This window comes from Mustela putorius, unplaced genomic scaffold, assembly GCF_011764305.1.
Source record: "Mustela putorius furo isolate JIRA1106 unplaced genomic scaffold, ASM1176430v1.1 tig00000083_pilon_pilon_pilon, whole genome shotgun sequence".
NCBI lineage: Eukaryota > Metazoa > Chordata > Mammalia > Carnivora > Mustelidae > Mustela > Mustela putorius.
In genome coordinates, this window is record NW_025421273.1 from 11,088,586 (window position 1) to 11,114,886 (window position 26,301).

General features: G+C 56.4%; 1 protein-coding gene across 4 annotated transcripts in view; it reads right to left on the minus strand.

Annotated features, from left to right (window-relative positions):
• The window catches only part of FAM53A (family with sequence similarity 53 member A), a 50,069-nt gene that overhangs the window by 22,564 nt on the left and 1,204 nt on the right, over nt 1–26,301 (minus strand). For 3 of the 4 annotated variants that reach the window (XM_045074618.1, XM_004772308.3, XM_045074607.1), the window contains exons 2-4: nt 17,100–17,326; nt 7,996–8,050; nt 5,637–6,244 (exon numbers count right to left, since the gene is read on the minus strand). In XM_045074618.1, the coding sequence (XP_044930553.1) occupies nt 5,637–6,244; nt 7,996–8,050; nt 17,100–17,177 (741 nt within the window). In that variant the 5' untranslated portion in view covers nt 17,178–17,326. Of the gene's footprint in view, nt 1–5,636; nt 6,245–7,995; nt 8,051–17,099; nt 17,327–24,631; nt 25,264–26,301 lie in introns of those variants that run through there. The other variant, XM_045074610.1, reaches the window with a different exon arrangement.

The window sequence follows — 26,301 nt, forward strand, 5'->3', positions numbered from 1 at the left end:
CCAGCAGTGCCCCCTGAGCCCAAAGGAACTGCTCCACGGAGAGTAGGATAGAAATACTTTTGGATTCACTCAGTCTCCCAAACCTCCCCCACTGGCAGGCTCCACCCAAGAAGCTGCTTCCCCAAATAACACCACAGCAAGGAAAGGTGTCCACATGTGTGGAGAGGGCCAGTGCAGAGCTGGACGACACACACACCTGGACACCTCCCACCCACACCACCAAGAGAGCACGAACTGGGCTGCCTGGGGCCTCTGGGGATGTTCCCGTCACCACTCAAAGATCTGTGCTGAGCCCACAGGAGAAGCCTGCAGTGGCCTGATGGGCACCCACTCCCACAACCTTCCCCCCACCTCATGCCCAGGAGCTGCACACTCCCAGTGCCCCAGCCATTGGGCCTGTGTGTCCCACACTGTGCCTGACCTGGCACCCATGCCTGACCCTAGCGTCTGCTCTGGACCCTGGTGCCCACACCTGACCCCACCATTGACATCTGACCCTTGAGCCCACAGCCCACACCTGACACATGACCCTGGCGCCCACACCTGACCCCGGCACCCACACCTAACTCCAGTACCCACACCTGACACCTAACCCCGGCGCCCACCTCTGACCCCAGCACTGACTGTAAAGTCGGGACCAGAGTGTGACCCTGGGCCTGCTGTCACCACAAGGGTAACAACATCCCTCTGCCCATAGAGCGGTGCAGTGCTCATAGCCTCGCCTCCCACCTAACTGTAATTAACAAAATAACCTGCTAACGGAGCAAGGAAAGGAGAAAAGTTAAAGGACAGCAGATGTGACACCCCGATACTAATGCGTAAATGAAAGGATCAAGTTTTCAAACTGAGACTCGCACATGGGGCAGGAACAGCCCCTAAGCAGATGGAAGACAAGCCCCACACTGCAGGCGTCCCGACACAGCCCGGCCTGCCCACCCCAAATGCCAGTGGGTGGCAGAGGAAGGACCCCCTGCCCCCGTGCACACACATGCGCCGACACACCTCGCTGGCTGTGCCTCGTGGAGAGTGGTGACAGTTGCAGACCCGCACATTCTCCAGCGCCCCTTCTGCTGCGAGTCCCCAGGGAGTGCCGCAGTAAGCCTGCTGGAGCAGACAAGATGTGACCCCAGCCACAGGATGGCAACTGAGTCCCTGACTCTTGGGCCGTGGATGCCACGGTCTGTTCAATAAGTTCCAGGTCTCCAGTAACCACAACAGCCTGAAGAACCAGGGGTCACTCCGCCTGCAGGACCCACTCACCCACGTGTCCCTGGGCAGCCCCCCACCAGCCACCCCTACACTGCCTGATCCGGAGGATGGGGTGTCCCTCCTCCGCCCTGCAGGGGCTCTGGTCTCTGCCCACCCTTGTCTAGGCGGGCATGGAAAGTTCGGGAACACCCCCGCGTGTTCAAACCCAGGCCACCCACTGCTTGCCAGCTGTTTTCTCTTTCACAGCTGTCTCGTTCAACAACCTATCCAGGGACTTTAAGACGAGATGCCATGAGTCACCACCCAGCTGTCCACTTAGGCCGCGAGTTGGTTCCCTTGTCCTCATGAGGGGACCCTCACGAAGTCACAGCTAGAGTCCCTGCCAAAACCCCTAAAGTACTAGGTATAACAAAAATAAAGACAGGAACCAACATCATAGATGACAAAGTAACAGAAAGCCACAGGTGACCAATAAGCTACGGCACGTGCCACACATGCCACGTACCACAGACTGGCACATGGCTCCAGGCAGCAGAAGTGTGTGCATTCTTCCATCTGCCCCACCCTGACTACACCTGCCCTCCTCGGGGGCTGAGTCTGCCATGGAGGCCACGCTGACCCAGAGGCAGGGAGCCACATGTCCGAATTACAGGCTGGAGCAGTTCTGCAATCACGCCATAGATGGCTCAGAATGTCCTACACATCAAAAAGGCTTCTGAAAACCCTGAAAACACACAATTTCATAAAAACAAAAACAAACAAAAAAAAACAGCACCTGTTCCTATACTCGGTTGGAATCATGACTATCTGCACATTTTCTATAATGATGTTTTAATTTCAACTTTGAAACCTAACTTTGCCGGTAAAAATTAAAAACTCTTTATGTTTTCCTGTGGAAACGGTCGCTTATCCAGAACAAGGATTAGCCAGCGTCCCCTCCTCGCTGACCAAAGCCAAGCCTCAGGCCCTGCTGGGCCGAGAGGAGGGTGGCCCAGAGCCAAGCCTCAGGGGCTGCTGGGTGACCCTGCCATGTGGCCACTGTAGGGGGCAGTGCAGTGGGCTGCTCAGTGTCGGCCTGCAGTCAAAGGTCCCACGTTCTTACCCGCCCCCAACCCTTCCGCCCCCCGGCTTCAAGCGCACAAAAGTGGCCTGCTGATGTCAGGAGCATCAGACCATGGCACACACACACAGGAAGGATGTGAGAGCCACCGAGAAGCTCCTGTCCCTGCTCATAGCCGCACCTTCATGTGGACAACAGACGTGTCCGAAGGCGGGCCCCGGGGACAGCCATCCAAACCCTGCCATGTCCTGCCTCAGTTTCCCCCATGGCGCTTTGCCCAGGCCGGTTCTGAGAAGCCTTGTGTACCTGCAAAACCTCAAGAGAAGGGAACATTCAGGGTCTCCAGCCACGAACCTGACAGGAAGTGCCCACTTCCCACAACTGGCAACATGCTTCTTAGAGGGGACCCCTGCCCCCAGCAGCAAAGCACATCAGGGTGCACAAGATGTCAGGGCACACATGCAGCCCCCGGCAACGCTTGGGGCCTCTGCACCCCCAGCAGCAGCTAGAGGCCGGCGGCCTATGCCCACCTCCCATGCACGCCCCCCACAACCCAGCAGCCCCTGTCCGCCCCACATGCACCTCACAGAGCCTGGCGGCCCCTGTCCACCCATCTGTGCCCCCAGACCCCAGCAGCCCCTGCCTGCCCTGCACTTGCACCCCCAGAGCCTGGCGGCCCCCACCTGCTCCCACACATAACCCCAGCCACCCCCAGAACCTGGCGGCCCCTACCCACCTTCACGCAAGCCCCCAGTAGCCCACCCCCAGCCACCTACACACTTCCTGTCCTCCAGTGCTCAAGGGTCACATTCACACTTCCAAAAGTGTTTTTAAGTTTTCTGCTCCCTTCTGTTATATGTTGACCACAAATGAGTGTCCATCCCACTTGTAAGAGACATCTAGGTGAACACTGCACCCGAGAGAAACCCATAGGTCTCGTCCAAAACATCACCAAACCTGGCCACTTAGCCCTTAACAGCTCAGCTGCTGCTTCTACCTCTTTGTCCGGTTAAGACAACTGACCTTCCCAGATTCCTGCTGACACAGCAAGAGGTATGGGTTTAGCCTTTGGCCATTCCTGGTTCCTACCACCTAAACCCTTAGAACTTCCTGAGTGATGGGGTGAGCGGTGTCTTTTGTGATTCGTAACGAGCCCCATTCAACTACACTGGGTTTACACTAACATAACCCCTGGGGACTCCTAGCCATCTTTGGGATGGGGCAGTGGACAGAATGACCACGGGAGGCTTAGTGGGTTGGACTTCAAGTCCCCCACCCCCACCCCCAGGGACAGAGAGGGGATAGAGAGGTGGTCCATCTCAGAGGCCAGCGATCTCAAAAGTCGCATCTGGGCAGTGGAGCCTCCATAAAACACCCCCGCACAGGGGATGGGGGGAAACGGGAGGGCTCCCAGGTTGGGGAGCACGTATGGGGACTGGGCGGGTGGGAGCTCTGCACCTCCTGACCCTCACCTCTTTGAGGGTGAGTCTCTTTGGTCTGGATGATCTTGAGCTGTGTCCTTCATGATAAATGGGTCATGAGTTAGTTCGGGTGCTTCCCGCAGTTCTGCGAGCTTGAGCAGGAGGTCGTGGGAACCCTGATTTGTAGACAGTGGGTGGGAGGTACAGGAGGCATCTGAAGGAGGGCTGGTCTTGTGAGGCTGAGCCCTCAGCCTGCAAGGTCTGCACTGATGGCAGCCAGTGTCAGAGGGGCACCAACTGTCAGACCCCTGTCAGCATCTGCAGACCAGAGACCTATGGGCGGGAGGCTGCATGCCCGGCACAGAGGCAGTGTAAGTGGAAACACGGGCTGACAGCGTGCCCTGACCATGAACAGCACACTGAGAGACCATAACCAGGGGCGGCCAGGAGCTGGGGAGGGATGGGGCTGCAGGAGGACCGAGGGCTGGGCTCAGAGCTGGCCTCCATCCCCCAGGTCACCATGGGACATGTCCATCAGCTACCACAACAGCTCACGACGCCTCTATCTGTTTACGTTTAATTATTCAAAACATCAGAAATAAAAAAGCTACCAATGCACCAAACATTTTAAAAGCCCTAAAAGATACAATGAGCAACTTTGTGCCCCAAATGGACACCTTAAATGCAATGCCACTTCCCAGAAACACATCAATTCAGGAAGCCCCAGCAGACTGCCCCAGAGACATGGCATATGCGGGTCCGCTCACCTCCACACACACCCCAGGCCCAGATGGCGTCCCAGTGAGCCCCCAGCAAACAGCATGTGATGGCTGGGAAGTGGCTCATCTGGCGCGTTGAGCCGGCGGGAGACACAGCCCCGCGGAGCGAGAGCAAATGGGGGACAGAACAGAGCCGCCCCGCTGAGCATGAAGCCGTATGGACTCCTTGAGGGCTGCTACACAGGTAAAGCAAGGCAACAGGATGGTGAGGCTGGGGACTCAGGCAGAGGGGCTCTCCAAACCAGGGGCCAACACAGGGGCCCTCGAGGATGCGGGGGGCAGGGGACACCCAGCAATCTACCAAAAATGACAGAAAATATTTTAGAAAGACAAGCAGGGCAACTGGGGCTCATTGGTTGAGCGTCTGACTCTCAGTTTTGGATCAAGTCAGGATCTCAGGGTGTGAGATTGAGCCCTGAGTCAGGCTCTGAGCTCAGCAGGGGCATCTGCTGGAGAATCTCTCTTCTTTTCCCTCTGTGCCCCCCACACCCGCCCTCATACCCCTCATGTGCTCATGCTATCTTGCTTGCTCTCTAAAAAGGACAGACAAGCAGGCTTCACATCTCCTGGGCTTTGTTTCCTTGGGGCTGCTGGATTTAGCTCCCCACCTGATGCTGTACCCTGCCCTCCTGCTTCTAGCCGCCCTGCCCCCCTGCCTGCTGAACCCCACTTAGGTCTGCCCCGTCCTGCCCCCCAGCTCACCGCTCTGCTCCGCGGCTCCCCACACCGAAAGGTGGTCATGGCCATCCCGCTCCAGGGAGGGCAGGGGCCCCGAGAGCCATGGGCACACGTGAGGCCAGGATCCTGACACAGCTACACGCACAAGCACACACACAAGCACACACACACGTACACACACATGCACACACGCACGCACAAGCACACACATGCACACAGGGTGAGGCCAGGATCCTGACACAGCTACACGCACAAGCACACACACACGTACACACACATGCACAGATGCACACACAAGCACACACATGCACACAGGTTGAGCACAGGCAGGTAGATGGCATGGCCACAGGAGCTGATGCAGGGGACACAGCAGCCTCAGGCCCTACCAGGCCCAGAGCGCGTCCCCAGGCCGCTGGGCTCCCGCAGAGGGGTGGAGACTACAGGACCAGTGCCACCGGCCAAGCACACAGGAAACAAGATGAGCCTCACCCGGGTCATTTTCAGAAAGTCCAAGGACGGGCGCGGCCAGCGAGTGCGCTCCTCTCGCCGGCGCCGCCATCTCCTCCCAACAAGCACACATGGCTGTGAGCGACACCGGAGCAGGCCCAGCTGCCGGCCCAGCTCGGGTGTGGACGAGCGGCTGCTGCTGGTGGACGCCAGGGCTGTGCCCAGTCCCGCCAGGTGCTCCTGGGACAGGGACAGGCGGCGCCACCAGGGGGGGCACGGGCCGCTCTCACAGCCGTTTGTGTGGCCGCTGCTGGCCCAGGGCAGCTGGGGTGCGGGGGGCACGGTGGGGCCAGGCCCCAGGCTTTCCTGCGGGGTGGCGCTCCCGCCGCTGTGGCACCGCCTCTTGGACACCGGCGTCCAGACCTTGGAGCCTCCAGGGCGCCAGGGGGAGCGGCAGCGGGCCAGCCCATCCGGCTCTGACAGCGAGCGGCAGTGGCGCTTGGTTGGTGGGGCCAAAGGGGGCCCTGTGCTCTCCCTGAGGTCTGTGGTGCTCACGGCTCCCAGGCCTGCGTCGGGGCCCCGTGTGCCCGTGACCGTCTGACTCCCGACGGGCTGTCTGCCACCTAAGACCTTCCAGGGGCACCTGTCTTCTGAGGAAACACAAAAGAGAAGAGATGGGTGAGCAGGGGACCAGGCACGGTCTATGCCAGGCCTTGAGGCCCCAGCCCAGTTCGGGACGTGGCGAGACATGAAGCCTCACGCCATGTGGACGCCAGGGGACATGGCATCTTGGGCCCAGACCCACCTGCATTCCCCAGGCAGCTCAGCCCAGGAGCCGGCCTCACTTTTCCAAGGAAGACACCTGTCAATGAGGCCAGCTAGTCATTCCCTGAAAATGACTAGAGCACGCTTTTGTCCTTTCATTTCATGGAAAGACTTGCCCCGTGTCACCTTCCCTTTCTGCAGCAACATCTTCCTCCTGTGTGCAACCTCACCTGCAAGATCCACCAGGCCACTGCTTCCTGGCAGCTCGGGCCCCTCCCCTCCTCTCCGGGAGGCAGCTCTCAGCTTCCAGGACCTCAAGGCATGGCCACAGCACACAGCAGCAGGGACCACGTACGGCGCCAGAGACCCCCACCCCTAGCCTCCACATGCTCACGTCCCACAGCTACCAGCCTCCCACAAGACACGAGTGTCCACGGTCTGCGCGCCACACCTGGCAGACCCACAAGTGAGCACCCACCATGCGAGCACAGGGGCTCCCTCCGCCCACCCGCCCCCAATGCCCCAGGAGGAGCCCACCCACCCCAGCCCTTCTTCAGACTCTCCTTCACACACCCTGAGGGCCCAGAGCCCAGATGCACCCACCAGGGCAGCAGTCGCAAGCTTTGCATCTCCCTGAGCCCCACTGGGGGCAGAGTCAGGTGAGTGGTCTCCTGGGACTCCTCATGCGGAGGCAAGGTTCACCACAACACCCTGACTCCCACTGACCTGACCAATAGTCAGTTCGGCAGCCCCCACTACTGCGTCCACTCACAGTCACTACCAGCTAGGGACCTGGACATGGAGGCAGTGGGGCCCAAGAGAGTAGGCCAGGACCCTTGCAGGGAAAAGCAGGGGCCAAAGCCCTGGAGTGACCCTTGGCAGCAAAGAGGCAAGGTCAGACCCCCGGGAATGCCTGTTGAGGACTGGCCCCATGTGCAGGATGGACTCCCACTGAGGACACGGAGCCAAGGGCCTGGTGCTGGGCTCACACTCCTACCTCTACCAGATCACAAAAGAATTTGGTAAATAACCTTCACTTCAGTAGTCTAGAGAGCCACATAACACAGCGCCCTTGCTGGTGGCCTCTGAGTGCCACCCAGCACCCATGATGAGCAGGGCCGGCCGAGGGAGGACAGGCACTCAAGTCAGAGCCCAGCTAACAGGCTTTGCAACAGCCTGCAGCCCAGAGCCGAGGTTAGTGAGAGAAGAGGGCAACAGGCTCTGCACACACTCACTTACACAGTCACATGGGGTGGATTTTAGATGGTCGGGGGGCGCATGCACTTGCAGGGGGCTGAGCCCCAACGCACACTGATGGCCCAGCATGGGCCACATGGGAGATGCACACGCCCTCTGAGGTGTACCCGATCCCGCCCTATTCTCCCTTCAGTGGCCACAGGGCCCCAGAGGGCGGGCCTCTCCAGGAGGGCCTGGCCTGGCAGAGGGAGAGACCCGGCTGCGCCCTGACCTACAGCCCAGCGGGGAGAGGCCTGCTGCTGGTGACCTCCGGCTTTTGCTGCGGAAGTCAGCACCACACCCCAGCTCCACGTCTCATGCCCCCTGTGTAGGCCCTCTACGTCCCCCTCCCGTGGCCACAGAAGCCCAGGAAGACGGGTCTGGGCTTTGGAACACTTACCATCGCTCTCAAAAGGGAACAAATGACCACAGTTGCTTAGTGCCCCAGCAGAACGCTGAAAATAACAAGAAAAACCAGTATGAACACCGTGGACACAGACACTGAGTACACAGCAACACCAAGTCAAAGCTAATGTGATGATCTCATCTTGGAAACCCCTTCTATCTTTCCCCAACACTCTTTTGGGCAATGAAAAAGAAAAGCAGGGGTGCCTGGGTGGGTTGGGCCTCGGCCTTTGGATCAGGTCATGATCTCAGGGTCCTGAGATCAAGCCCCGCATCAGGCTCTCTGCTCAGCGGGGAGTCTTCCTCCCCCTCCCTCTGCCTGCCTCTCTGCCTACTTGTGATTTCTCTGTCAAATAAATAAATAAAATCTTTAAAAAAAAAAGAAAGAAAGAAAGAAAAAAGAAAAGCATGGATCCCAGAATACCTTTTTTTCTTAATCAAGATTCTTAAAAGCCGAACAACACTCAGCTGAGGGAGGAAGATCAAAAGCTACATGCATGCCCCCATGTGCTCTAGCAGATAGTGCAACCTCCCACAGCCAGGGCCATCCTCAAGGCCTCCCCATGCAGGCCCTCTCCCACGCATACCAGCCCACAGGGCAGGCCCTAAAGGCAGTGGGGTCACCCTAGAACCCGCAAAGCTCTGTGTCTCGGCTGCAATCTTCCCTGTGGCACCCAAGGGGCTGCCTGGCAGGTCAGTAATGCTCGCCTGGGTCTGTCTGCTCTTCTGGGCTCTCCCCACCTGGCCCAGAGGCATCATCATCGTCTGGCTGGGTCCCCAGGGCAAGCCCCCGGTGCTGTGGGGACACAGAACCATCCTGTGGGGTCCCAGAGCTGCTCAACGGTTTCTGCCTTTCCACCTCCACGAGCAGGAAACCTCTCCTGAGGCCAGCTTCCTAAGGGGTCAGGCCCTGCGACCTTTTTACTGGTGCTAAATTAGAAGGAGATCCTTGCTGATTCTCATAAAGGGATAGAGGTCATTCAGAACCCAGAAAAAGTGCTCATCAACAGCCAGCCATGGCAAAGACACATGGCTGTTCTGGAGCCAGGCCTCCATCACCCGGCAGGGCTAAAGACCTGGAGAGACTTGGCCAACCAGAGGAGGACCAGGGGACCAGCAGTTCTACAGACCTGAGACCCAGGTCAGGCAACACAAGGAGGAAGCAGCTCTCTAACTTCCAGGAAATGGTCAACACAGAAGCCAGTCATTAACACCATCAGGAATCATACCTCTCTATGACTACAAATCCTCCCCAGGGACCTGCGGTCCCCACAGAGTGCTCCCAAGGCCCTCCCAGTACCCCAGAACCCCACAGTACCCCCAAGGCTCTCCCAGCACCCAGCACCCCCAAAGTATCCCCCAAGGCCTTCCCAGCACCCCCAAAGTATCCCCTTAAGGCCCTCCCAGCACCTCAACACCCCCACAGCGCTTCCAAGGCCCTCCCAGCACCCCAGATCCCCAGAGTCCCCTAAGGCTCTCCCAGTCCCCCAGGACCCCCACAGTGCCCCTCAAGGCCCTCCCAGTTCCCCAGCACCCACACAGCACCCCAAGGCCCTCCCAGCACCCTAGCACCCCCACAGTGCCCCCCAAGGCTCTCCCAGCACCCCAGCACCCCACAGTGGCCCCCAAGGCCCTCCCAGTCCCCCAGCACCTCCAAGGCCCTCCCAGCACCCCAGCACCCCCAAAGTATCCCCCAAGGCCCTCCCAGCACCTCAACACCTCCGCAGTGCCTCTAAGGCCCTCCCAGCACCCCAGACCCCCATAGCACCCCCAAGGCCCTCCCAGCATCCAGTACCCCCACAGAGTCCCCCAAGGCTCTCCCAGCACCCCAGCACCCCCACAGTGGCCCCCAAGGCCTTCCCAGTCCCCCAGCACCTCCAAGGCCCTCCCAGCACCCCAGCACCCCCACAGCTACCCTCATGGCCATTCTAGATCCCCCTGTGCCCTACAGCACCCTCCATGGCCCTCCCAGAGCTCCCATCCACCATGCCACCCCCACACAAGCTGGATTGGCCATCTGCTGTCCCCCAGGTGAGCACCAGGCACAAGCACTTTCCAAGGGCTGTAATCCCCACAAACAGGAAACCTGAACAGAAGCACCGTCTGTCAAGGAAAGATTCCAGTGGCTCTCACACAAGGTGCCCAGGCTCCAGCCCAATGTGAAGGTGCAGCAACCACATGGGGCAGCCAGAGGGCATGGGCTTTGTGGGTTGCGCGTGTGCTGGGGAGGGGGGCAGGGCTGGCCTAGGGCCTTTCTGTGGCAGGACAGCTGCAGCAGCATGGGCCTACACGTCCAGAATGGGTCTGTACACCCTACTTCATGATGTTTTCGACCAGACAAGGCCACCTCCGAACATGTTCCCAGGACGCCAGGGGCCACGAGACCACAGGCTGGCACCGAGGCAGGCCCAGCCCCACCACACCTGCCACGACACCATCTACCAGAGCCCGGGGTCGGCCCATGCAGCCCGTGGCCTGCAGTCCACTCCCCTGAGCATCCTTGACAGAGGCAGGACAGCTCCTCTGTGTAAGCCTTGGTCTCCCCAGCTGGGCCAGGGTGAGAGTGGGACGCACACATGGGGCAGCTCCTGGGCTATGTGAGAGCACAGAACCTACCAGCTGACGGTGGAGAGAGGACTACCATTTCCAGAAAGGGTGCAAGAAAGAAAACCCACCCTTAGCCTGGCCTCATCGCACACACTACTCAGCTCCAGGGAGAGTGCAGTTTTCAAGCTAAAGGAAAACAGATGCTTCTAGAAAAAAACGAGGATATCTTCAAGCCTCAGGGTAGCAAAGATTTCTTAAGTGAGATACAAACACACTAACTTAAACGGATGCTTCCATCTACACTGAAATCAGACAAAGCAAACCACAAGACAGGAGAAAATATTTGCAAACAGGAATCCAAGAAAAGGCTCATAGCAGAATGTATCAATGACTTCCCACAGACCAGTTAAAGATTTTATTTATTTTATTTGACAGACAGAGATCACAAGTAGGCAGAGAGGCAGGCAGAGAGAGAGAGAGGAGGAAGCAGGCTCCCCGCTGAGCAGAGAGCCCGATATGGGGCTCGATCCCAGGACCCTGGGATCATGACCTGAGCCGAAGGCAGAGGCCTTAACCCACTGAGCCACCCAGGTGCCCCCCACAGACCAGTTAAAAAAAAGGCACACGACCCAACAGGAAAATGGCCAAAGACCTAAGTCACTCACAACTGGCCACTGAGCAGAACAAGAGGCATGATCTCCCTTGTCATCTGGGGAAAGCAGGCAGAGCCTGGGGACACGGTGCCGTGCGTGACCAGGGCACTGCAGACAAAACAAGCCCCTGGGGACCACACGTGGGCTGTTCAGCAATGTCTGTCTCAGCGTCCAGAGCCTGGGAAAGGCCCAAAGGTCCACTGACAGCAGGACAGAGACCGCACTGCAGAGGAAGGACAGAAGCACCAACGACCATCCACATGACGAGTCTCCCAAGTTCCCACCAGGGAAAGAAGCCGGACTCCAAAAGGACAGGCTACACAGCCCAGACAACCCAGGACGGGCTAGACCATATGGGCCCCCAGAAGGTCGAAACCCATCTGGGTGGTGGAGGTGGCATTACCCGTGTGCACAGCCAGCAAACCTCACCCAACAGGACAGCAGAGCCCGAGTCACGGTCCACCATGTGCAAAGTCTGCCTCACTAAAAAAATGAATTTTCCACGAAAGGTTTTTGAAAGCCAAACTCCCCACCATCCAAGCCCGTACCTGTGCAGCTGGGCACATGGCTTGTGGACAGCCCACACCACAGCTGGCAGTACTAGAAGGCTGAATGCCCACCCCCCCAGCACCCCAGCTTGCGACCCTCTTCCTTGGCCCCGATCCCCCACAACACACACCCCCAACCCCCCTCGCTGCCCCTGCAGCCTCACACAGCACCCTGTACTCCCAGACCCCACCGTGGCCACAGGCCATCCACGAATGAAGCCCAGAATCTACAGCTCACCCAAGAGCCGCAGGGTCCGGCTCCACAAGCACCATGGGGTTTTTACCAGAGCTGCGACCACCCTACAGCAGGCAAACTGCACCCTCATGTGAGTGCCCCTCATTCCCATGGACCCCAAAACCACCCAGACACAACTCTGGGCACCATGAGGAGCAAAACAAGCGTCTCCCCAAAGGTCATGGACTTGGTGCAGACCATCCTTGAACGACAAGCCACAGAGGTGGAAGAGCCTGGCTGGAGGGAACAGGTGTATCCACAGCGAGTCCACAGGAGAGAGCGGTGGACCCTCAGGGAATGGAGTTCGCACTCTGTCTGCGCTGCCCCACACAACAGCCAGCAGCCACGGGCTGCGACTGAAATCCGAACTTCAATTACACAAAACATTCCCAGCTCCCCATTACCCCAGCCACATCGTGGGCTCAGTAACCCCATGCTTTAAGTAGCCACATACTGGGCCAGCAGGGAGCATTCTATCACCACAGACTGTGGCCCTGGATGGACTGCCCCAGGCCCCCCATCCACACTCATGGGGACAGACAGCATTTGCTGACATGACCCAGAGCACCAACTACGGAAAACACCAGAAACCTGAGACACAGTCCTGTCTGGGCAAGGGATGGGACAGTGGGAATCGGACACAAACTCATGTATTTCTAGGCCTTTTTGGTCACAGTTAGACTAGCCTCTGTCCCCCAAGAGTCCCAGAGGCAAAGCAAGAAGAGCTGACCCCACCCCCATGATCAGAAGGCTTTGTAAGAGACTAGGGGCCTTGGCGGGAAGTGGGAATGCATCTGAGGCCAGAGAAAAAGGAATATAAAACAAAGGAACTATCCCCACTGAATGGGTGAGGACAGAGTGGCCATGGGGTTGACCAGAACACCCACGAGGAGGCACTAAGCAGAGCATGGCCAGGCACACAGAGCACTCAGCACATCTGTGTTGAATGAACCATGCTACACAGGGGCACTGACCCTCGAGATACATGTCAGCTCTCTGACAGGGCAGAGACCCTCAAATGGATCAAGCCCTCGAGACTGGACAAGGTGCCCCCACTAGGCCTTCCACTCCCACTACCTACTTCTGACCACGCAGCAGATGGCAGTACTTGGGGAGGGATGAGTGAGTGACCAGAGCAGCACATGGCTGGAGAGACAAAGGCACCGAGTGTTTAGTGATTTCCAATTTTGTTTACAAGTATCTTGAATTTTAGTTTTAAAACAAATGATTCAACTTTTGGAAAACTTTTCAGTGCCCTTAGAACAACTGGAGTGTGTGAAATCTACTTCTTCAACGATAAATTCCATGAGACCTAAACACAGATCAGACATTTCTGTAATGAGAACCTGGTGTCCAAACTGAGATCTGTTTTAAGTGTAAAGTACACAGTAGGTTTCAGGGACTTTGTTTTTAAAAATGTAAACTTTTGGCAAGGGCGCCAAGGACCAGTCAGGGGGAAGGAAGAGTCCTGTGAAGAGATGATACTGGGACAACTAGGATCCACACACAAGAGAACGAAGCTGGACCCCTACCTCACACCACACACCACACACTACAAGTAGCTCAAAGGGATCAAACACCTGAATGTAAGAGCTAAAAATATACAACTGAGAGAGGAAAACAGAAGAGTAAATCTTCATGACCTTGGATTTAGCCAAGGATTCTTAGATACAACACGAAAAGCACAGGCAACAAAAGGAAAAAGAGATCAGTTGGACTTCGATGAAATAAAGCTTTTGTGCTTCAGAGAACACTATCAAGAAAGACATCCACAGAACAGAGCAATGTTTTTTCAAATCACATATCTGATTATGGATCAGAATATATAAAGAATCCTAACAACTCAAAAATTAAAAAACAGTCAACCCAGTTTTTCAATGGGGAAAAGACTTGAAGACCTATTTCTTCAAAGACGAGCCACCGATGGCCAGAGGGCATGAGAAAAGGATGAGCATCATTACTTGGGAGGGAAGTGCAGATCAAACCACAAGGAGACAGCAGCTGTCAGGGCGGCTGGAGTCAGACAGCGGGATGGCTGCAGGTGTTAAGGAGTATGAGGAGATTGAGGACTCTTGGTGCACAATGGTGTGATCACTGCAGGAAAGAGCTCGGTTTCTCAGGGTAAACAGAGTCACAACACATCCCACAAGTCCCACTCCTGGACGTACGCCCAAGAGAAACAAAGACGTCTGTACACAAACATTTAAGGCAGTGGTGCTGGTAACTGCTGCCAGGCAGAAGCAACCCAGATGTCCACCAACCGACAAACGGACAGACAGAATGCAGTCTATCCAACAGGTCTCTGGCCACACCCGGCAGCGCTGTCCTGGAGGTCCTCCTGGAAGGAGGGGCCGCCAATGCACTGCCTGCTGTGGGAGCCACTGGCCACATCAAGACACAGGGCACCTGACATGTGTCTAGTGCAAACAAAAAATAGCATGTTGGGGGGGACACCTGGGTGGCTTAGTTGGTTGGACGACTGCCTTCGGTTCAAGTCATGATCCTGGAGTCCCAGGATCGAGTCCCGCATCGGGCTCCCAGCTCCATGGGGAGTCTGCTTCTCTCTCTGACCTTCTCCTCATTCATGCTCTCTCTCACTGTCTCTCTCTCAAGTAAATAAATAAAATCTTTAAAAAAAAAAAATAGCATGTTGTGTTTAATTTTAATTAGCTTTAATTTCAATTTAAAAAGCCACACAGGTTAGGGGCTGTCACATGGGGCAGCCTGGCTCTTACCAGCCATCTGTGCAACACACCAGGGACAGGAGACACCCAAAAAGACGTCTATAGAGACACACACAGAAACAGTCCGAGAAGAACAGTCTAGAACTCACTGTGAGACAACTGCAGGTGGGCTATTAGGGGACGGCACAGACAGGACAAGAGGCCAGGGCCTGACAGTGACAACCTCAAGGTCTCTAACGCTCTACTCTTACCTGTGTTCTGATTTTGCCATGAAAATACGAACGTTAGTCACCTTCAAAAACTTGGATTTCTATTCCTAGACAACAAATTGGCTTTTAAAACTGTCGATTTGTTTCCGTGAACGTTAGAAGTACCATGTACTGAGATGCACGCAGGCAGCATGAGGGGATGGTCCCCAGGTAAGTCGCTGACCTCCAGGGACCCTGACAAGTTCTGCAGAGTTGACCGCACCAGCCTTACTAAAGCCCAACGTCAAACGTGACAGAGACAACAGACTTCTGGCTCGAAAAGACAGGACCACTCATGCCTTTCCCTGCCTATAAATTACATCTGGTTTTTTAAAAGTGAACAGTTTAAAACAGCAGGTTTCTATAAATAAAGCGTCAGCAGATGTGGGCAGAAACCCTGCAAACGCAGGGACCAGCCTCCCCAGGAGGTCGGCCAAAGGCCCACTGGTAATGAGGCAATTCTCTTCCATTGGGAACTGACACCAAGTAAATCTATTTGCGTCATGATGGGAAGACTCACAGGTAAAATTTGTTTTGCCGTCACCCTCTCTCTAAATGAACACCTGCGTGCGGGCCCCGGGGACCCACAGCTCGTAGCCCCAACCCCACAGTGGCCCTGACTGGGCCACAGTTCACTCCACACACACCAAACCTCCATTTCCAACAGCAAAACGGCTGCTGTAGATTTCGTCTTGGGGACAGGAAAGGCCTGTGCTCCTGTTTCAGGAAGAAAGACCTACCACGTAATTAACAGGCTATCTCATCAAAACCACAGGTCTTGGGGCACCTGGGTGGCTCAGTGGGTTAAAGCCTCTGCCTTCGACTCAGGTCATGATCTCAGGGTCCTGGGATAGAGCCCCACATTGGGCTCTCTGCTCAGCTGGGAGCCTGCTTCCTCCTTTCTTTCTGCTTGCCTCTCTGCCTACCTGTGATCTCTGTCTGTCAAATAAATAAATAAAATCTTTAAAAAAAAATAAACACACACATCTTGAGGAAACACACAGATCGCCCCCAAGGGCAGAGAACGGGGCCAGGAGCGCCACGGGCAGACCATGTGGGCCTTCCTCCTGGGCAGGGTGCTCCCAGTGGCCCTTCTCTCCCCCAGAGGGGTGACATGTTCCCCAAACGTGGTAGGACCAGCCATGTCCACTCCTCCACGGGGGCCCTGCAGGCCCGATCTGTCACCCTTCTCCCCAGCAAAGCCACATAGCACCTGGTCGCCAGCTCCCAGCCACACCATCTGAAGGACACGTGGCCATTGGATACCATGCGTGATGTGCTATAGCCTGGGTTTCAGTCACTGTCCAGGAAACAGTCACTGCACTGAGCACAGGGGAGGGTGAGAACACGCACACGGCATGCCGCCAGAATCCCATAGGGCCCCAAGCTCCAGGCAGGAGAGTCACACCCCACAAAGGCCCCTGGGTGCCCCTAAACCCCCAGGCTGCAGACACAGGCCAACGCCCCCGGCCCCGGCAGTCCCGTCTGCAGCACTGAGACTCGGAACCTCACAACCACCCACAGTGACAGTGATGGTGATGGTGATGGTGGGCCATGAGCAGAGGCCTGGAGATCCAGATTCCTGCCACCACAGGGAGCCCTGACTCTCAGCCCAGCCGCACCAACAGCACTCTGGGCACCTGGCATCAGCAAGACTGTTCAAGGCCTGTGAGCACCGTGTGGGCTGCACACCCAGCCACCTCCACCGGCACCTACAGCCCAACCCAGATAGTCCTGAAGGTCGCGCTCATGCGACCCTGGAAAACCGGCTCCACCTATGCGAACCTCAAGCCAGGTAAGGAAGCTGTGGGGCAGATCGAGAGAGAGGACATCGGAAGGGATGGCACTGGCACAAGGAGTGTCAGGGTGTGGGCACCGCGTGCTCAGAGATGTGTGATGGGTACGGAGAGCTGCATGCTGCACACTCAGGACTGGTACACCTCCAGGACTTGAGTGGACATTCACTAAAAGCTGGGATTTATTTTTAATGAGGCTAAAAAACCCACCATGAGGGCGCTGAGATGTAGGGCTGCATGTGCACAGCATGGCCCCAGGACACAGACCCCTCCAGCCTCCTCCTACCACGTCCCCATAGACCTTGGCTGCACAGTCCAGCCCGGCCAGTCACCCCCAGACCACTGGCGAGGCACAGGGTCCTGCCTATGGCCGTCACAGCCAGCTTACCGGGCTGGCATCGTAGCTCTTGTGGGCAAGGTCATCCAGGCTCTGGTTCTGCAGCTTCTCAGTAATGAGTGTGACCATGGTCAGGGGCCTGTGTCGGTACCACGGGGCCCTGGGGGGCACAACAGCAAGCTTCAGGAGGCCTGGGCCACTGCTGGGTCAGAGCTGACCCTCCAGATGGATTTCCGCTTTACAGAGGAGTGATCCATTTCCAGGTAGTCTTCAGGACTCTGTGTTTGTGGGGAAGAAAGAGAAGTAATTATGTGCAGAACCACTGGGTCGGTGCTCCTACTCTACGCTGAGTACTTTGTGTGCAGAATATTTCTGTTATCTCCGGTTGATAAAAACCCTCTTGCTTCACAACCACCATACAAGTGCCCAGAAACCACTAAAAGCGCCGTTCTGGTCGAAGGACGGTAAGTTACATGCACAGCTGAGGTCCAGTGCTCCTGAAGCCCCAAGGAAGCAGCCCTGAAGGCCAACCCACCTCCCCCAACCACCACATCAGACAGAGCAGACGGTGATGGAGGGGAGACATGGGGAAGCTGGGCAGGAGCAGGAAGCCACAGCCTACCCCAAGAACCAGCTACATGAGAACTAACTACTGAACCCCTGCACACCACGGTCCCCCCAGCGACTACACAGTCCTCCCCCAGTCCATCCAGCTGGCCCCATGTGGGAGGCCACAGGGGGTGCAGGGCCCGCCCCAGGCCCACAGTGAGGAGGCTGTAGGGGCAGCTGAGGGGGCCTCCAAGCCCAGGAGTGGGCACTCAAGCTTGCACCTGGGACATGGCTGCCCACAGACACCAGCAGGAGGAGACTCCTGAGCACCCGTGCAGCCTGCCACCCACTCGAGAACCCCAGCTTTCACCCTTCTCAACGGCCTGCTGCTTAGTGTGAGTAGGACCACCTGCCTTGGAAGCCATGGAGAGCGCCAGCCTAACAGGAGGGCCCCAGCCACCCAGGAGAAACAGCATCAGGCCTGCCCTCAGAGGGAGAAGGCACCCAGTCCACAGAATAAGATCAGAATGCCCTTAAAAACAAGTATTCAGGGACGCCTGTGTGGCTCAGTGGGTTAAAGCCTCTGCCTTCGGCTCAGGTCATGATCCCAGGGTCCTGGGATCTAGCCCAGCATAGGGCTCTCTGCTCAGTGGAGAGCCTGCTTCCCCCCTCTCTCTGCCTGCCTCTCTGCCTACTTGTGATCTCTGTCAAATAAATAAAATTTAAAAAAAAATTTTTTTTAAGTATTTAAAGAAAAATGAAAAGAGTATTTTTAAAAAATGAAAAATGAAAAGAAATTAAGAAATGAGAACAGTGACAGAAGGTAATCTCCAGGGAGCCAGTTCAGATCCTGCCCCATCCTCACACCTGCACCACTCACCCACAGTCCCCTGGGCAGGACCTACCGAGCCTGCAAGCTGGCCTGGCTCTCTCTACCTCTCCCCACAAATTCTCCTGGAGCCCCAACTCAGAACCTCCCTCACAGGACAGGGGCACTACCAGGGGCCCTCCAGGCCGACCAACTCTGCTGCAATTACACCCACCCACAAGGGCCAAGACCCTACCCTCCAACTCCTGTGCCCGCCATGCCCAGCACTCAGGGGCTCTCCCAGCCTCCTATCTGACCCTCTGAGCAGCACAAGGCATGTGCAACCCTGGAAAAACTACAGCAGCCACAGCAAAATTTGAAGAAACTATAACATGACCAACTTTTCACTGGAAAACCAGGTCGCGCATCCCTTGGGAAGACCACTGGTTTCCAGGGCTAGGGCACGGACAGAGGCCCCGGGGGTCTTGGGGCACCAGGAAGCCAGGATATGTGCAGAGAATGGGGCCAGGGCTCCCAGATGTGAGTGCTCTGCTCTACAGAATAAAATGAGAGCCCAGGAATCTGACATGAACAGCTAGGAAAGATCCGTAAGTAGGGGAGGGAAGCTGGTCCTACAGGCAGGGTGCAGACCAAGGAGTGCAGAGGGAAGGAGGGATTGTCTTTACTCAGGTCAGCGTATAACCAACACCTCATGCTGCTTCAGGCAAGAGTCATCGTGAACGCCACCCTGGTGTCCTCACATGGTGTCCAAGCCTCCCCCAACAAGATACTGACTAATGACACAGAGGGAATTGGTCTTGTGTCTGCAGAGATGGCAGACGGCACCTGGAACAGTGGAACAGGCAGTCCCATGGAGGTGACCGCGTGTGGCATGCAGGTGGGACACAGCTGCTGCCTACACCCAGGGGTTCTACCCGGACTGAGGAAATGCCCGACAGACCCACACGAGATAGAGGGCACGAAAGAACTGGTCACTGTTCTCCCACAGTGTCAGGGGCACGAAACACAGGTGTGGGGCAGGGGCCAGCCTGGAGGGGACAGAAGGGACCTAATGACCTCCCCCAACTCCTGCCCCGGTCAGAGAGCGGACTCCAGGGCAGACACCGCAATGTGAAGGAGCCCCACAGAGGGGAGACCAGCACACGCTCCCATACATGCTCAGGCACCTGTCAGACAGGAGCAGGGGCCCCGGCCGGCACAGGCCAGGGGAGCAGCAAACACGGCTCTATCACAACTCTCAACAGAGGTTCAAAAGAACAGAATAAAACAAAGTGCACGGTGTCCAAATGCAAGGGCGGGCCAGCATGACCTTGGCGAGTGGAGGCCAAAGTGGGGCACAGGGTGCACCTGCGTGTGGAAGGGATGGCACCGGGCAGCTGGCGGCACCTTCCAGAGGCCACCGAGATGGGGAAGGAGTGCTGTGCATGCAAGTTTCATTTCCTGTGAGAAGAAATGCATAGTATCGGGTGGCCATTTGGGCGTGCCCCGCACCCACAGGGGATACCAAGGCCCCCCTGAGATGCCTGAAACCACAGACGGTATCAAACCCTACAGATGCCGTCAACCCCTGAACAATATGGTCTGAACAGCACAAGCCCACTTACGGGGGACTTTTCATCCATAAACACAGGACAGCACTGGAAATGTCTCTTCCTTACAATTTTAGTAGCATTTCCTTTTCCCCAGCTTACTTGATTGCAAAAACACAGCCCGCGAGACATGGGAACACACAGACGGGTGTTCCCGAACGGTTCATGCCATCAGTAACACTTGCAGACACCAGGAGTTCATCAGCAGGCAAGTTTTGGGGAGGTTCCTAAGTTCTACATGGATTTTCGACCCCTCAGCCCCTGTATTGTTCAAGGGCTAATTGTACTATGTTTTCTCCTACGCATGTGTACCTGTGATGAAGTTAATTCACACATTGCCACAGCAAGAGATTAACAAGAATAACAATATGGGGTGCCTGGGTGGCTCAGTGAGTTGAGCCTCTGCCTTCGGCTCAGGTCATGATCTCAGGGTCCTGGGATCAAGCCCCACATTGGGCTCTCTGCTCAGCAGGGAGCCTGCTTCCCCTTCTCTCTCTTCCTGCCTCTCTGCCCACTTGTGATCTCTCTCTCTGTCAAATAAATAAACAAAATATTTTTTTAAAAAAAGAATAACAATATACTAGCACAAGGGTAATGTATACCCTTGTGCTACAAGTGTGAGTGTGGTCTCTCTCTCTCTCTCTCTCAAAATGTCCTGCACTCACCCTTCTTCTTGTGACAACGTGAGGTGATAAAGTGCCCACATTTTATCATGAGGGGCGTCTGGGGGGCTCGGTCGGTTGAGCAGCTGACTCCTGGTTTCAGCTCAGATCATGATCTCAGGGTCTGAGATCGAGCTGCATGGGGCTCCACGCTTAGCCGAGGGTCCGCGCCAGTGTCTCTTTCTCTGCCCTTCCCCCCCACTCTCTAAAAAATGTAAAAAATAAGAACTAATGTAGTTGCCCATGTGAGATGGAGAAAGAGCATGACATGGGTGTCGTGACCTAGTGTCAGGCTACCGTTGACCTTCTGGCCAGTCAGGAGGAGGATCACCACCCTCTGGACAGCGCTGACAGTGAGCGATTGAAACCATGAAGACAAAGCCACGGCTCGGGGGACCACTGGGTATTCACTGAAATCTGAGTGTAGTAGCTTCCTGGGGCTGCCGGGAACTGGAGGCCAGAGGTGGGAAGTCGAGATACGGGCAGGGTTGGCTCCTCTGGGCACCCCACAGGAGACGGGTTCCCTGTCTCTCCCCCAGCTCCTGGTTGTGGCCAGTAATGCCTGGTGCCCTCGGCTTGCAGCTGCCCCACATGTTCCCACGGCCCTCTTCCTGTCTGTCCTGTACCCACATCCCTTCTTTTAAGGACACCCCAACTCCAAAGTAGTAGGTGGCCTCACCTTAATTTATATCTTAGTTATATCTGCAAAGACCTAGTTCTAAATAAGGTTATATGCACAGGTCCTATTGAATCTTTCTTTTGGGGGACACAATTCAATCCACAACGCCATGCCAGTTCCTCATGGAACCATCAGGATAGAACGTCATGGTCACAAAGCCTAGCACACAGTCACAGCAGAGAGAGCCAGAGATGGAGCCACTCAGGACAGTGCCCTGGCCCTGAGGGAATGCACGGCCTGCAGCAAAGGCAAGAGACAAGCAAAACAAAGCCAGGTGGGGGCAGGTGCAAGTGGTAGGGCAGCCGGTGTGGGGGCTCAGAGAAGAAAGCCAAGACAGACTGAGCAGGTGCCGCTAGGAAACAGGCAAAGCCAGGACTCTGGGCACCGATCCCAGACACAGGCAGGCCAGAAGCTGGGGACCAGGTGAGAAGACCGGTCAGCCCCAGGGACAGAGAGGTGAAAGGTGGGGGATGGGGACTCCGCAGGAGCCACCAGGAGGTCTGACAGAGGACATGTGTCTGGGCTCACGGGCACCTCTGGGAGCACAAATGACTAGACCTTTCCTATAGCTCCTGCACACGACCCAGTCCTATGTGACCCGACCCGCCCAAGCCCAGGATGCCCTCCTCCCCTAACCAACACAGTGAGGGCCAGAGTCCCCCCACCTTCCACCTCCAAACCTCCCATAACAGCTGTCTGAACACTCTATCGAGCCACCACGGACACTATCATGTCCCCATAAATAACACTCCTGGATGAGCTTGCACAGAGTCGCTCCCCAAAGTTAACAACCCGCCTTTTCTCACATGCCATGTCCCTGCCCAATACAAACTCCTCCCCAGAAGAACAAAACTCAAAAAACAACTCAGCCCTTCCATACCCCCGGCCTCCACTCAGGTGAGGGGGGGCCACCCCCCAGCCCGGAACTGCACTGATCTGGCAGCTTTCGGTGTGGGGGGTTGCCTGGGGGGGTGCCCACAACCCGTCCCCCTCCCTAGATGCCTGCGGGGCTCACAGGGTTTTGTTTTTCCCCAAGTCAGGGGTCAGAAAACTCGCAGGGGCACATGGGGCGGGGTCTTCCTAATAGGATTTGCTGGTGTCACTGTGGAGGGCTGCCCACCCACATCCCCTGGTCTGTTTCTAGACCAGCTGGTGGTTGGACGCAGGACACCGAGGCTGACCCTCCCTTGCCTTCAGTCTCTGCCGCTCTGCTGCTACTGACTGGCTTCCAGGAGTGGCCCCCAACCTCATGTTGCAAGCCTTCCGGGGACATGCTTTATCTCAAAAGCCCTGGGAGTGTGCCCACCGAGGACCCACAAGGACCTACCGCATCTGTATGAGTTGCCTGTGCCAGCCTCCCCTGGCTCCCTGGCCTCTGCGGCTACCCAGCCCCAGCTTCTCCGCTCCCTGCACTGGACCATCTTTCTCCCTCAGTCCTCTCTGCCCATCCTGGCTTCTGCTTTCAGGCTGGTGGCTTCCTCCATGCCTGTCATCTCTGCCTTCCAGCTCACGCTGAGAGGGGCTCTGCATGACCTGGTCTCACGGCAGAGGGATGACCAGGGCCATGCCCCCTCAGAAGGCCAGCAGCAGCAGGCTGTCCCACACAGAAACTTGCAGAATAAAGGAATCTACAGGCCGCCTGGGGGCTTAGTCTGATGAGCGAACAATTCTTGGATTCGGCTCAGGTTATGGCCTCAGGGCCTTGAAGTCAAACCCTAAGTCCTGGTCTGTGCTCAGCAGGGAGTCAGCTTGACTCTCCCTCTGCCCCTCGCCCGCTGGTGTTTACACTTTCTCTCCCTCCAATAAATTTATCTAGTAAAATCTTTAACAATATGTATAAAATAAGCAAACCCAGGAGCTTGCATTGACAGACGCCAGAGCCCCAGGAGCCTGGTGTGTGGATCCAGCTGGATCCACACGCAGCCTCTCAGCCTCCCGAGTCCCAGGCAGAGGACTGGCTGGCCCGCAACCTGGAGCCCTGCCTTGGCCGTGAGTCAGACCCCTGAGCTCAAATCTGGGTCCTGGACAAGACAGGCCAGCTTCTCCATGCTGCTTTCCGGAGCATGAACCGGGAGAACAGCTCTAAGTTCCCAGTCAGTGTGCTGTGCCCAGAGCTTGCCACACAGCACACGCTCAGTGGGTGTCCTCAGTCACAGGAAGCGTCCCCAGGAATGAAAGGCCAGAGCTGGGCCCTATTCCCAGCCCAGAACCACCAAGTGCCCAAGGTGGTTTCCACAGAAAACCATAGGAAGTAGGCCCACCAACACTGTGAGACAGAGCACATTCCAGACTCCAGGAGTACCATGTGGACTCCCCACCACACAGCTCTCAAGGAGCACCCAGGCAACCACATGGTCTGGCTGGACATTCGTTATGAACCAGCCCTCAGTACCGTGCGGGTCTGAGCACGAGACTGCAGATTCTTTGGCACAGCTCCCACAAGAAGGCCGACTTCAACTTCCCCTTCAACGGGGACTTCTGAGATTTGGGTGGGAGAAGCCCTCCCACCTCCCGGCTCTTGCAGGATGCGTCCCAAGGCTGCTGCACTCATGGAGACCAAGAGCCCCAGGGGCCCCTCTGCTCAAGCCTTCCCAGCCCAGGTACTGGAGGCAAAGAGGGGGATGCCCGCAAGGAGACGCTCGGGCCCCAGCCAGCACTGGACCAACCTGCACAAGCCCCCTTTCCCCCAGCAAAGACAGTCAGACCAGCTGTTGAGAATTCTGGACCTCTGAGCCTGTGAGCAACAGTAAGTGGTTCCTGTGGTTTGAAGCCACCACTTCTGGAGGCTCCATTAATGCTGCCACACAACTAACAAAGCCAGACGGGGCCAAACACTCCTCTGGCATGCAGGAGGCAGGCCTCAGCACTATTCCTGCAACACACAGAGGCTGGGGACCAAGGGGAAGGGGCCACGTCCTTACATGCACACTCCTGGGTACAAGCCACAAGGGATAGCCACAAGCAGACCACCAAAATCACTCAACTGTTTTCCTTTGGTGGAGTCTGGGGTCCAGCTCCACTGGAGGGGTCCATACCTTTCCTAACAGGGCACGCTTAGGGGCCATACTCAGTAGCTCCTGGAAAACCCTAAGGCAAAACCCTGTGCTGGCCCCACAAAACTGGTGCTACTGAAACACATGACATCTTTTTGAAGAGACTTCAAAACAAAAAGACCAGCATCACCCATCCTGATGAACCAATAGCTAATATTAACACCTGCAACTAGATAGTTTGGAGAGCCACACGTGAGGTTTAAAGGTGCAAAGAAGGGGTACCTGGGAGGCTCAGTCAGTTGGGTGTTGGGCTCCTGGCTTTGGCTCAGGTCAGGATCTCAGGGTCGTGAAGTCAAGCCCTGCCTCCGGATCCTCGCCAAGCATGCAGTCTGCTTGGGCTTCTCTCTCTCCCTCTCCGGCCCGCTCCCCATTGCTTGCACTCCCTCTCTCTCTCTCTCCCCCTCAAATAAATAAATAGGTGCAACAAAACCACGTCCGCAAGTCAACAAAGAAGACTCACATTGTAAACTAGATCATCTTTGTTCCCCCAACTACTATGGGGAAAGTATAGCACACTGAAGAAAAACAAACTTCATTCTGAGAGGAGGGATGTATGGCGGGCTCTGGTGGGCGGGAAGGAAGCCTGACTTCAGCCCTGCTGGGCTCCCCCAAGCAGGGGACCACACCTCCCTGGGCCTATCTTCCTACACTGAAAACAGTAAAGATTCACACACTTCATGAGGCCACAAGGAATCAAATACCATAACATACATGAATATGCCCAGGTCCCTGGGACACGTTTAAAATGGTGGCCACTCGTAACAGAGGCTCAAAAGATTGTGAGTCAACTTTCCTTCGAGAAACATTATTGCAGAAAAAGCCAAAGGAATTTCTATAAAAATTTCAACTTGCTTTTTTAAAAAAATCGTTTGAGGGCCCTTGGGTGGCTCTGTCAGTTGGGCAACTGCCGTTAGGCGGGGGTTGGGGGGGAGGTGGTGGTGATCCCGGGGTCCTGGGATCCAGCTCCGCGTGGGGCTCCCTACTGAGTGGGGAGTCTGCTTCTCCCTCTCCTGCTGCTGCTCCCCCCAACTTGTGCTTACTCTCTCCTGGGCTCTCTCTCAAATAAATAAATAAAATCTTTCACAAAAATAAAATAACTTTTTTAAAAGTTTGTTTCGGGGTGCCTGGGTGGCTCAGTGGGTTGAAGCCTCTGCCTTCAGCTCAGGTCATGATCCCAGGGTCCTGAGATGGAGCCCCACACGGGGCTCTCTGCTCAGCGGGGAGCCTGTTTCCTCCTCTCTCTGTCTCTGCATGCCTCTCTGCCTACTTGTCTGTCAAATAAGTAAACGTTTAAAAAATAATAAGAAAAAAAAACGACGATAACTTTGGTGTTTCCTCCATCCGATACTTGCAGGAGCCATCCCAACGGCTCTCTTTTCTAAGGCCCGCGCACTCAACCTCAGTCGAGAGAACCCCGGGCAGAATGTTAGGACGGCCCGTTGACACCGTTCGCTCCCACCACCATCGTGGCACCCTCCTGGGGTCACCCCAGAACCCAACAGAGGGCCCGAGCCGCACAACCGCGGGGCAGGCTCAGGTGCCAGGGCCCAGCCACGAAGAGCCAGACGAGGGGCTGCAGGTGGGGCTGCCTCCGCGAACCGTGGTCTGGACCCCGCACCCACGGACGCAGCTGAGGGAGAAGCCAGGGCGTCTATATGTCCACTCTCCTGCTCCTCCACCGACCGGACACGCAATCCCGGACTTGCTCCCCTGGGGACACGCCGGACACGCGCGGCGCGGGAGCGCTGGGGCAACGGCAGAATCTACGCCGTGTCCAGCGTCGTGCACGGAGCCCACGGCCCGATGAACCCCCGTCCGCAGCTCGCAGCGCTCGGAGACCGCCCTACAGCCGGCTCCACATGAGCCACAAAGGGCACCCTGGAGCCCGCGAG